The sequence below is a fragment of the Ruditapes philippinarum genome, unplaced genomic scaffold (genome assembly GCF_026571515.1).
Source record: "Ruditapes philippinarum isolate M1 unplaced genomic scaffold, ASM2657151v2 ctg3355_1_1_1_1, whole genome shotgun sequence".
NCBI classification, from domain to species: Eukaryota; Metazoa; Mollusca; class Bivalvia; order Venerida; family Veneridae; genus Ruditapes; species Ruditapes philippinarum.
The window spans coordinates 151,014-165,132 of NW_026852571.1; the positions used below are offsets into that span (position 1 = coordinate 151,014).

Here is a 14,119-nt window from a genome sequence, read left to right on the forward strand (position 1 = left end):
GCTATTCTTGGCCCGATTTAAGTGATAAGACCTCAGTGGAGTCCCTTTAAACTTTTGATGATGCTGGAACTATATGTGTTTTTTTTTGCCTTCATTTTTTTGAAGGGATCACATTATTTTAAGTGATAAGAACTTTAAATCTCATAAAATGGTTTGTTTCCCCCAAGTCTTTGAGTGAGTAGGCATATATAAGAACTAAAAGGAAGTTTACTGAAATATTAATTTGTGTTGATACCATTTGAATGTATAACATGAAATGTTCTGAAACATGTGGTGCTGTCATTACAATAAAATTTATGTCAAAATATCTTAACATTTTATCCAGCTCAGTTAGATTTTTCATGCTTTGAATTTCAAACTGACTTTATTAATGTGAGGATTTCAATGATGAACCAATCTTAGTACATGTACGTCTTGTCAAAAAGAAACCACAACAGGTATGTTGCATGTGTTATCACGTCCTTTACTATTTGACAACAATTTCCAGAGAACTTGTCAAAAGTGTATGAATACACCGAACCATGTTACATGTAGCAAAAATTGAGTTGTTCTATTTTTAAGGTTCTTTTTTCCCCTTTAATTCTAAATTTCAAAATGAAAAAAGTTGCATTTGAATCATTACATATATTTTTAAATACAGGTAAGGTTTTATATTTCATTTTATTTTCCGAATAATTACATTTAAGTCAATGTCTTACTTTACATGTGTAAGAATCAGTATGTAAACATTTTGTGTAAGTGTTGTTTATTCTTGTTTTCTTCTCAATCAAATTTTTGTTTTATACAATTAATTATCAATAAACAATTTTACATTGTAAGTTCAACATTATGCATGAATGCCAAATATCTTAATGAAATAATGGCTGAAATCTTTTTGTGACAGTTTCAGTAAATATATCACAATCATGTGCCTAACCAATCATTTTAATTTTTGTTAAGCATTTCTTATTTGTATGTAATAATGTTGTTATACATAAAAGCACACATGGTACATCTAACCTTTACACAAAAATTTGACATCATCAGGTAGTGAAATAACTCTTGCAGATTATGTTCTATGATTTTTAAGTCTCTGGATTTTTTAGTTTGTCCGATTGTTTAATGTTATCAAGATGATGCTGTAAGAAAGAGTTTGCCGAGGACAACTTTTCTTTTAGGCTTGCGAAGATTAAAAATTACCAGTGAGGAAATAGAAGTATAGAGTCTACCATAGTCAGATTGTACAGATTAGTGCTGTCCAGTCTTTATGTTGGTCGCATAGGCCTACTCTTGTAACAATGAACATGTATTTGATCCAATTTTCTTAGAATCTCGGTTAATATAATCATTATCACTAAGATAAGCATAGATCATTTGTCAATTAGTTAATTATGTCATAATTGTTGGTTTGTATGATTGATTTTTTTTACTTGGTAGATTTACCTATTACAGATCATTTTTATAAACACCAAAGCAACTAACTGATACTTTCTAGATACATGTATTATTGGCGTGTGTATTTTACATTTAGTTAGAATTATGATCATATTTTGCAAGTCATTCTTGTACAAGAAGTACACTTTGCAGGCAAGATATTAAAATTTTGTTTTATCTTTAAGTATGAAATAAAAGATAATTTTGTTACTATAACTATAAACGCATATTTGAATCTTTAGCAAATTATTGTTTAAATTAATTTTTACCAAATTATTGAACTATAGCAAAACAATGCTTATTTGTCTAATCAATATGGAAATAATATCTAAACTTCTAAAATTTGTATAAATCACTGTGTTCTCTAGAGTTTAAAAGTTGTATATTTTATATCACTTTCAGCACATATGTTCTTTATACTAATATCTTAATTATTTTAAGTAATAGCACTCTTAAGTAATCATTGAACTATTTTTTTTTTTATGAGAAATAAATTATATTGTTCCTTTACATGATATGTTAGTGAAGAGACGGACATTAGAGTTATAAAATGATGAGAGTACAGGTTTGTGAAACGAGCAGAATCATGATGCTTAGTCTGTTTTTTTCTGTTATTGTTAGATTACATAGTGCCCAGGGCATACTAATTTATTATGTTCTAAGTACTGTTTAGTTATATCATCTTGTTTTATGTATGATTAATAATGTTGCAGATTTGCTTGTTAATGAGACATTTATTTTATTGATTTGATGATTATAACATAGAAAATGTAATATGTCTTTCATTTTTATATTACATACCATTTCTCAAGTTACTGAAACTAAAAACTGAAGAAATTTATACCTCCAAATTATTGTCACACAAGTGTTCTCATCTAGAAACAATGTTTTGACCAAAGTTGCAAATGAATAATTGGCTGAAATGTCTTATTTGTCAGCAATGTTGAACTTTACTTGATTTTATCATATTTCATCAGTGAACCAAATATGCAAATTTGCCACTTTGTTGGATAGTTATTATTTGACTACTAGGTTTCAATGAGCAATTAAAGCTGATAGGGGCCATAACAATGTAATACAAGTTTAACTTGGCATATTTATGTTACTCGCGTGTATGAAAATAAGAGCTGTCATTGATTCAGTGAAAAGCATATCAACAATATATTGATATCAGATGACAAATATCAACAATATATCGATAATTACCTGTCTGTCATTCACAACAGCATAATGTTAGACATGGACACCTGCTTTTGTATCAATAGTGCAGGTAACCTGCTGGTTCAGATTCCTGGCATGCTCCAAATAAATAAACCATACTAGTTTTGTACAATAAGTCTAACTATATTTAAAACAAGAACTATCTTTGAGGCAAAAATCTCTACTATACTCAATGCTTGTCAGTAAGACAAGGGCATAACTGTAAAAAGGTACTGGACCTGTGTTAATCAAAGAGAACTAGGGTGTGAAGTTTCAACCCATTCCCTTCAGTAGTTTTTTAGCTCACCTGTCACAAAGTGACAGGATGAGCTTTTGTGATCGCTTTTCGTCCGGCGTCCGTCCGTCTGTCGTCCGTAAACTTTTACTTTAAATGACATCTCCTCATAAACCACTAAGCCAATTTCATCCAAACTTCACATGAATGTTCCTTTGGTGGTCACCTTTGAAAATTGTTCAAAGAATTTAATGCCATGCAGAACTCTGGTTGCCTTTAAATATCTTCTTCTAAAAAATCCAAAGAGCTAGAGCTTAGATATTTGGCATGAAACATCTTCTAGTGAGTGTCTACCAAGTTTGTTCAAATAAAAGCCCTGGGGTCAAAATTGGCCCCGCCCAAGGGGGTCATTGATTTTCCCTATATGCATATAGTAAAAACTTAAAAAATCTTCTTTTAAAGAACCCAAAGACCTAGAGCTAAGATATTTAGCATGAAGCATCTTCTAGTGAGTGTCTACAAAGTTTGTTCAAATAAAAGCCCTAGGGTCAAAATTGGCCCCGCCCCGGTGACATTCATTTTCCTTATATGTGTATAGCAAAAACTTAAAAGTCTTCTTTGAGAAAACCTGAATAGCTAGAGTTTAGATATTAAGCATGAAACATTTTCTAGTAAGTGTCTACAAAGATTGTTCAAATAAAAGCCCTTGGGTCAAAAATGGCCCTGCCCCAGGTGTGTCATTGTTTTTGGGGAAGCTATGCCTCCCCAATGTTAATACTATCTGTCAAATCTTACTGCCGCGGTAATCAGGTTAAAAAATAGTACCTTGATTTTTTCTAAGCTGTCTGATCACTCATCACAGACATTTACAATATTTAAATATTTTCATTCTTTTATTTCATATCTGCAAAATCTAAAGATAATAATTCTCTGAAAAATTCTTGATTTTTGTTTGTTATTTTTTTCAAAATCACTACTCCGTGACATCATACTGCCGCGGTAATCAGGTTTAGGCATACGTACGTTGGTAATAAATAGTTCTGGTATGAAAACCCTTCTATATAATAACTTTATCAATATTTTTTTAACAAAAAGCATAAATGAAAATTTATAGGTAAATGCTTTAATTAGGTGGCAAATATTCTTTATTATTTTTGATAACAATTTTCCAATTACTACGCAGCGACCAACTGTTTATGACGGGTCATTAACTAGAACGTTGCAACACCGTAGTCTCAATATCATGCATGTTCTTTTGTTGTTATAAACCATTAATAGTCCTTAATATTTTTTTAAAGACAAATAATGGTAAACTGTCGCTTACATCAGAGACATGGATCATGCTTGCGTGATAACTAAGGAAAACTAACTTATTAGTACACCTTAGGAGGCTGTACGCGGAAAACGCTCATAAACCGCTATATCATATAGCTGTTAGTAAATATTTTGCATACATTTAACTAAAAATTCACTAATGGTGATGAACATATAGTTTGAAAACATTATATTCTTAAACCATGTATCGCCGAAAAAAAACTATTTAACTACAAAATCCGTAAGGACCCTCCGACAAAATTTCACCACAAGATTACATTTAATATTAGCAAAATAAAAAAAAGCAATACTTATATTTTCATCTTACATAATTCATTAATCAAACTTTTAACATAAAAGTATCTTTTAAAAATATGTCTGGCAATTGACAGATCCCTACTCTGATCTTTTATTTGTAAAGGAATAAATTTAAACATGACTGTGCTCTTTTGTTTAGGAATATTTTGTAGTGAAAGTCTTAATATATCCACTAATCTCATAATTAGAATTAGACAGGTCAGGGATTTATACAACCAGTAGTTTAGTTATCTACGCTCATTTTAATCCCAATACGCTCATTTTAATCCCAATAGAAACATTCAAATATTTGGGGTAAAAAACATGACCAAAGTACCTAGTAGTCGTTTACCCGGTGGTGATCCCATTAAACTGATTATAGATTCGAATAGAAAACACAAATAGAAACATGTGTTTCGGTACAACAAAAATCGGAAGTAAAGTGAACAGTTAAATGACAAAAATATGTGGTCAAATATGTTTTAACAAGGAAATAATTATTTCAGAGAAAGACGCAAAGATCAGTCTTCAATCAAATGAATGACCCTGTATTGTGTAATTAGAAAGTTTATTCAATTCTAGGGCAACGAATCATAATTTGATAGTCCATGTGTAATAAAATTTTCAATACAGATTATGGGATACATAAAAATATTAAAGAATTAGAAGCTTTAAAAAACAAAACAAAAAAAACGCATATATATGCGAATGACTTACAGTCGAGGATCGGAAATTCATCAACATATCTTACGAAATTTTAATTTGAAAACGATATTTGCGCGCGCTGAAGTGATGTTTATTTGAATAAATCAAATAAAAAGAACTTATATGTTTGTGTTCTAAAAATAATTGGCGGCATAAGACGAATTTCGTTTTCATTTTACAACACTTGAAAAATTACTACAGAAAATATGTTGTTTTTTTTGTTTTTTTTTCAACAAGAGTGTGTGTTTTAAGTTAATTTATTCTCGGCACCGGAATAACCATATGTCCGAGATTATAGCATCGGGGACGTCTTTTTCAAGCAGAATCTTCCTGGTAGCCCATTCTTCGTTCGTTAGTGGTAAAGGAGACGACAGTACTGTCAAGGCATCAACTTCCTGACTGACGACAACAAAAACGGCATTCATTAGCGCCAAACCTCCAGAGTAAGTTACGACAGGTCAACCAATCACCTCTGGTACTTGAGATGACTTGACCTTGACCTGCCGTGTGCCTTCTCCGCGACGTGCATACCTCTGGAGGGATTTGGAGAAGTTTCAACAAAAACTTCCAAAACACGCTATTTATAACACCATTCATAGCACTGACCCTTCGATGTTCTCATCTATTTGCGGGAAATGGTCGACAAGGAAAACCCTACGTAATAACCGCACACCCTGTTACCAACATATTTTCCGCAGTATATATTTCAAGCTAGTGAGGTTTAAAATCTATCGATTAACTACCATAAGTTTGTTGAGTGTAGGCGGTAAAAAAAGAAGATATAACTTCCTGATCAACTTTCACTTAGGTTGATTCAATTTTGAATAAGCTTTGCAGATATGTATTTTTTCAAGAAATATTTAGCTTTAATATTATCCGAAGCCGTCAAAGTCAGCGACGAGTAATGAAATGGGAATAATTTTCTGAAACATGATTTTATTCGAGATTTGCTTCGGGAGAAGACAACTTTCTGTCCGTAGAGCATGAATATTAATACTCATCACAAGACAGTGTCTTATTGATCTCAGTTATGGTACATGTAAATATGTATAATTTTTATGTTCAATTAGAATGTTGCTTAACTTGCAGTTGTTATTATCATTCAATGATATTAAAATGACATAAAGTATTTATGATGAACAGTCCTAGAATATTTTGATAAGGAACCGTCAGTTGTAAAATGGTATTATGATCTTATAATGAACAGTCGTCATACCTGCTGGTATGTCATTTATAAATGTTTTTTAGGTTTTTCAAAATTTGCATGATTAACAATCCGAATGTAGACCTCAATGAAATGTTCTGGAATATTAACAAAATAAATAGTCAACCATATTAACCATATATATGAATGGCTGAACGATAAATGGCGAAATGTGCATATCTTCTTATTTAACAGCACATTTTAAGCAAAAAGAAAAGAAACTATAAGTCTGAAACATTCTGTCATGGCCTCCCCATCAGTACATTCAGTACTTTGATTAACTATATGTGTAAAGAAAAAACTTGACCAGCTAGACCTTAGATGTTTAGCATGAAACATCTTCTAATGGGTGTCTACCAAGTTTGTTCAAATAAAAGCCCTGGGGTTTAAACTGGCCCGGCTCCGGGGGCCATTATACAGGTGAGCGACTTCAGGGCCATCATGGCCCTCTTGTTAGATTTTAACTTGCACGCAAAAAACTAAACCAAAGTGTAATGGAAATGTTGACACTGACACTGTGGTGAGTATAATAGTCAAGTTTATATGTAGTTCATAGTTGAAGTCAAAAGTGACCTGTTACAATGATGTTTGTGAACCAAATAATATTAATTTTTTTTATTTTTTGAACTTTTCAACAATTTACCATGAATTTTGGAACACTTCAACAATTTACCATGCACATTTACAAAGTATATTCTTGTGAAAACATCAGTCTTGTTACATTGCATATCTTGTATATGTATGACACTGAGTCAATATAAAATAGAGCTTTCCAATAGTTTTAATTGCTTTATTGCATTACACATGAACATTTGTATCATTTACAATAAGCCATCAACAAATATAATTGAGGATTTTAAAACAATACTTTTTACCAGAAAGCATAGAAATCATGAAGAATGCAAATCATTTGTTAAATTGTCAATAACTTTATACTAGTAAAACCATCTGTAAATAAATTATCATTAACAATTTACTGAGATTTTTGGTCCCTTAGCCTATAAAATCCTGTCTGATTTTACCAATTATAAGACATTATAATGATCATGAAAATACAATTTTGTGTATCAAAGTGACATTATGCCCATCCAAGTGTAAACGGTGAATGCACAGGTGAGTATAACTTGAAATTTTGCAATAATTGTGTTCAAATTTATATTTTATTATGCAAAAATAATCAATAATCCATGTGCACCACAGATATGTATAGCTATAAATATTGATTTTGAATGTATAGTAGCATTCAATTTTCAAAAAGAGTTGGGCACTTTTTATAATTTAGTAAGTTTTTATATTTTATTCTTAACATTTTTCATTATCAATTATTGGTCAATCACTATCGGTCTATAGAAATATATTACTAACTCAGCTAAAGTTGACAACAAAAAAATGAGCTGATGACACTTTAATAAATAACTTTTCCACAAATAAAAACCTTGTTGCATGATGGTACTTTCATAATTTTGATAGCTAAAAACATTTAAATTTGGCTAGTGGGAACACAATTCTACATAAAAATGATAAATGGACTCAAGTCATTGCTTTTATAAGTAATTTACAAAAGAACAGATATTTTTATCATTCTTCAGTTACTATCAACATCTGGAAAATGTCACCAATTTATTTTGATAAGTTTTCATCAGATCATCAGTTATAGGCAATTACTCAATATTTTTACAAAGGGGAATAAGTAAAATGAGGCTTCATATGGATTATCAATATCAACTGTAAACCCTAATTTTTCTGTGTAACTTCTTTGAATTCAATACATTTTGATTAAAATATAAACATATTTCTTATTCATACAAATTAATGGTAGAACAATTTACTCATGATTTTTCCAGAATACATGCACCAACTGCAAAAACCTTTTTAACATTTTTTAATTGTTTAAAAGTTTTCAAATGACTTACAATTACTGAAACAGTTACAGAAACTGCCATAGAATTCCAATTATAACCAACAGAATGTTTCTTGAACTTGCATGAGCTCTGTCCTGACCTTTGTACAACACCTTCTTCTCCATGTTGCTACATGTAATATTACTTAATAAACTAATGCCAAAACTGAAGTTTTTTCTTGCTCTTAAATCATATCTCACATCTTTTGATACCAATTTGACTAGTTTATGTGAAGTTATGAATATGATATTTCCATGTTTTTGAACATACACATATAATTTTTATCAGGTCATGCATTTTAAAGTTATATGAAAAATTTCCTGTTTGCTCATTTGAGGAAGTTGATAGTCTGAAAGCTAGCTCGATAACTTAATCACAATAAGAAAATAAACTGACTAAATTCAAGAACATATACTTTCATTAACCATTTATGTATCAGAATAAAATATGCACTTTCTGAGGAACGTTGTCCTTATTGAACAGTTTGACACATTTTGATATTATCTAAAAATTTGCAAATTTTTTCTTTTTTCCAAAACGGGTAATAGTATCAGTCCATACAAAAGTACATTACAAATGATTAAGACAATCCACAAGTTTTTTCTCAGACACTAGGCTTCTCATGTATACCTTTATATACATGTATACACAAACATTTTTATATGCACTTCATGAACTGATATGTTTTGTCATGCAATGATTTTTATTAAACAAGTATTTTTCATATGCTGTAATTTCCAATTGCATAGGCCAAAGAACTACAATAGCCATACATATATTTTTGCATTATAATACAGTCCTATGCCATTTAAGTATATAAGAATTACTTCGGTTAAATATTGTTCCTGTCAATTCAGTATTTTGTGTAACATTACACTAAGGTGACTTCAAAAGAATTCTAATAACCAATTCATTCACTAAGACTGGAACATGAATAGAAACAGTATAATTTATAAAACCAGGCTAGCCCGAGTATCTGTGCGGCTGGACTGGACTTTAGACTATTCACTTCACAGATAGTACCGGTAGTGAAATCCCTTACTTCAAACAGTCTGACGTCTAAACTGAAAGCAGGATAAGTCCAGGGTGGGACCTAAATGAGCCTAATTCCTTAACGATAAATGGTCATCAATTTGTTTCTCCACTTAGCACTGAACACCAAGACAAGAATCTTGTCTACACAGATATTAACTGCTATATTATATACACAGCATGCAGTTTATTCAGCACTTCTGATGTATTTTATATCACAAATTATTTTATAAGCACCCTCATATTGCTATCTCCAGGATTTTTTGGACCGCCAGTCTAGAAATTCATCGAGCATTTCTTCATTTAAATCATCGTCACTATCAGCATCTTTCTTATTATCTACAGGTGCTTTCTTCATTATTTCCTCTTTCTTCGTTTCTAAATCATTAACTTCCTTCCAGCATTGCCTGAAGATTTAAATACAGACCATAAATAAAACAGCATATACAGAAAGATCATAACTAAAATTCAGGCATAAAACTAGGCACACAGGTAAACATTAAAGGTGTAAACATGCATTAATAGATAGATGACCGTAACCATGTGCCGTTTTTGTTTGGGTTTTATGTCACACCGACACAGTATAGGTCATTTGGCGACGTTCCAGCTTTACTGGTGGAGGAAGACCTCAGGTGCCCTTCCGTGCATTATTTTAGAATCACCGACGTTCCGTAAGCTAGCTTGTGCCGTTGTTGCATGTTTTTTTAATATGCATGGCTCAGGGTACAACATAAAAACAGCTTACTAAAATGACAGCCCCTGTAGTTTAATTATCAAACCATAACTATCAAATGTCATTGCACTAGGATGTAAAAAGCAAAGCACAAGCAATTGTTTCTTGAAAGGACTCTACTGAGTTTTTTTGATGTGACGGGGACTGTAATTTTTTTTTTGAGATTAATGTTCCATTTGATGAAAGTCTAGACTAATAACTTGTGTGCAAAATTTCAGATCATTTATTCTCAGTTCTTCCAAAATAATTATTTTAATTATAACAAATGATCCATCATTGAAAGGCTTTCCAACGCTTTTCACTCAAATCAGGTTAAGAATAGCACAAAAATATGATTTTAATTTTTTTCTGAGGTTTTCTTATTATCATATGCATATTGTTTTGTTGAAAGTACCCCAGTTGATCTGTGTAAGAAATTCAAATTTTATGTTTTAGGACCTCAGTGGAGTTCCTTTAATAACAAAACTCGGGATTAAGACATATACTTTTATGCAAGAATAGCGCTTATGCATTTATTTTCATGCATTATCATCTGCAAAATCTTTCAGCGTTTTTAATCACTTGCCCTAGGGGCTCACACTTTTAATGTGTCCCAAGTGTTTTTAGGTGTTTATGCACAAAAAAAGATGCATTACTCTCTATTTTTAAGTAAAAAAAGTTCCTTCACTATAAAAGGAAACATGAACAGAAAGATCACACAATAATATATCACTATGATCTTTAAAGTAGGGTTGAATAACCTGCCAATTTATTACCTAAAATATTAAAGACAAATTATGCTTCAGAAACAAATAAGTTTTTCTATCTTTCAAGAGAGCAGACATGAGTTTTATAATGTTTAAATAATTGGTCAAGACCATGTTGCATGCTTCTCCCCTGAAGAAAAGAGTGCTGATTATAAAATTACTTGCCACAAAAGCTACCAACTGTAAACATATGATATTTTGACTTCCATACAAAGTACTTAATAAATAAACTAGAAGCATAATTTGCAAATAGTAATTTTTTTGAAACTATATAATGACACCAAAAATATAAAGTTTTTGAGAAATAAAAATCGTTTCTGAAGCATAATTGACCTTTAGGCTCTGTAAAAACATAATTATACAGACTAAAGGTCAACTCTTATAATAATTATAATGTAAGTACTCACATTTGTTCATCTATTTCATCAATATTTCTATCAACATTAACTTGCTCATCTTCCTCATCTACAATGGCTTCAGAAACCTAAAATTGTTAAAAATACAATAATAAAATCCCCCTTGTGACCTCTAATAGCATTGCAGCCACCACTCTGTGTGATGGTAAGAGGCTACTGAAAGGGTTTGAATTACTTGAGTCCATGCATCTCTCAGCTCCAACAGGTGAGGTGGTTTTGAAACCTTGTGTTGCTTTAAGTTTGTAACACCCCAAGTTATCCAAAATCATTTTTCCTGTTTTGGCAACATATGAGCTAAATTATGTTAACCAAAAAAACTTTAAAGAAATAACCCATCTTTGATTATTTAACCAATATTCAACTTTGTGACATACTATGATTTTCTTGCTTAAAAAATTTCCTGATGGGTTAGCAACATATATGAAATATCACAATATCAGTAACCGTCATATCATAAAGCTATTGATGGAAGACTTTAGACTTTTGTCTGTGCATTGTCTGAGCAAGCAGGTTTTTCTTTTTTATCTGAGGCAACAGATGTGCAAATGAAAACAACTGATTTGGCCAACGGTCAAGGGGGATATCTACAAGCTGGAAATTCAACGATTTTAACAGCATTTCAACCAATGATATGCATTGCCAATTTATTAATAATGAAAACCTTGAAAGAACATACATCAAGACATACCTAGTAACCTCCTATAGGCATGCTTAATAGAACACATTGTACTCACATGATAGATACTAACATCTTGCTAAAATCCAAACCCACGGTAATTAATGACATGAATAATCTTATAAATGCATTTGGTCATAAAGCCCCAGCTCATTCAGAAACTAAAGAAGTTAATTCAATACATTCTCTTTTTCAGTTAGGTTTAAAATAACAATGGCATTGTTATAAGTTTATAATTATTCACTCTCCGTGCATTTGTTAGGGGCAACTGTAACAATCTGTATATTATTTCAGCATGGTACATCTAAATACCACCATCAATCTATTGCTAGGTAGCTGGATAGCATTCTCATTTTGAAACAATACAAGGTCTCCAATAGGATTTAAACTTTTATATATTAACAAAGTGTAACACATTCTATAAGTTGAATTCTTACATGTGTCTCTTCCTTCATGGATTTCTGGAATAATTCCCACTCTTCTTCCATTTTGTCAACATACTCCACTTTGCGCACCTAGAATGACAGCAAAATTTCTTTGTGTACCTTCATTTTACTGTTCATGCATTATGTTTATTGTCTCTTTTTAAAAAATTCAATCAGATCTGTATGCTTAAAAGACATCTGTCCCATCCCACACCAGAAAATAAACAGTATTTCAGTATACATTTATATGGAATGGATGTAAGAACAAGAGCTGTCGGTAGGACAGCAACGCTCGACTTTTCTTAGTGCTTGAAAGTAAAAAAGCCTTGATTAAAAGGTAAAATTTTCTAAGTACAGAAAAAGGCAAATTTTTTCTTTATATCCATATTACAGTTATAGGCCTTGGAGAGAGTCCTATTATGCTCTCAAAGAAGAGTATAAAATTTCAACATGTTTCGAAGCCTTTATAATGTGAATGAACTTTGAAAATATTTGAGGTATTACAAAAACTTTTACGTAAATTCTAAGTCGAAAAAGGGACATAATTCTGTCAAAATGCTTGATAGAGTTACCTCCTCCTGTCTACAAGTTGGGGTCATGATGGTGAACAAGTGTGCAAAGTTTCAAAGCCATATGTCAATGGACTTTGAAAATATTTGAGGTATTACAAAAACTTTAATGTAAATTCTAAGTCAAACAAGAGCTGTCACAGGAGACAGCGAAGCTCGACTAATAAAATACTGGACGCAGTAAGGAGGACAAAACTATGAAAGAAAAATCCATTATGTATAATTATGTATTAAGTTATAGAAAAAAAATAACATTTGTTAACATTAATTCCAAGATCAAGGGGAATAATTCTAGAAATAGTCATCCTAGAGTTATGGACCTTGTCACACAACATATGTGTAATGATAAGAAATATATATTTGAAGTTTGAAGTAGATACCTTAAAAAGTAAAGAAGTTATTATATTTCTTAAAGAAAATCCTAAGTTCAAAGACAGATAAATCTGTAAATATTGCTTCAAGAGTTATGAACATTGTCACATAAAATGTAATTGATGATAAGGAATAAGTATTTGAAGTTTGAGGTAGATACCTTTAAAAATAAAAAAGTTACAATAAAAAATAACATTTTTCTAGTAAAAAAATCTAAGTTTATGGAGAGATAATTTTGCAATATTGGTGCTAGAGTTATGAACCTTGTCACATAAGATGTGGATGGTGATAACGTAAATATATTTGAAGTATGAAGTTGATCCCTTTAAAAATAAATAAGCAACAGTAAAAAATAATATTTTTTTATGGAAAATTCTAAGTTCAAAGGAGCTAAATCTAAAAATATTGGTGCTAGAGTTATGAACCTTGTCACATAAGAATGGGGATGATGATAACGTAAATATATTTGAAGTATGAGGTTGATCCCTTAAGAAATAAAGAAGAAACAGTAAGAAATAGTATTTTTTGAGGAAAATTCTAAGTTCAAGGGGAGATAAATTTGAAAATATTGGTGCTAGAGTTATGAACCTTGTCACATAAGATGGGGATGATGATAAGGTACATATATTTGAAGTATGGGGTTGATCCCTTAAGAAATAAAGAAGTAACAGTAAAAAATAGTATTTTTTAAGGAAAATTCTAAGTTCAAGGGGAGATAAATCTGAAAATATTGGTGCTAGAGTTATGAACCTTGTCACATAAGATGTGGTTGATGATAAGGAACATATATTTGAAGTTTGAAGTTGATACCTTAAGAAATGACAAAGTTATAGTGAAAAATATTTTACTGCACCAAAAACTTTAATCTAAAATCTGGACGC

General features: G+C 31.1%; 1 protein-coding gene across 1 annotated transcript; it reads right to left on the reverse strand.

Annotated features, from left to right (window-relative positions):
* Nucleotides 1-7,144: 7,144 nt before the first annotated feature.
* Nucleotides 7,145-12,387, reverse strand: LOC132717434 (zinc finger protein 830-like; the record flags this gene model as incomplete). The annotated part of the gene is given in 3 exon segments (XM_060700907.1): nt 7,145-9,708; nt 11,188-11,264; nt 12,310-12,387. Coding segments are annotated over 3 exon segments (315 nt in total), but the record flags the coding sequence as incomplete, so codon positions are not given.
* Nucleotides 12,388-14,119: the final 1,732 nt, after the last annotated feature.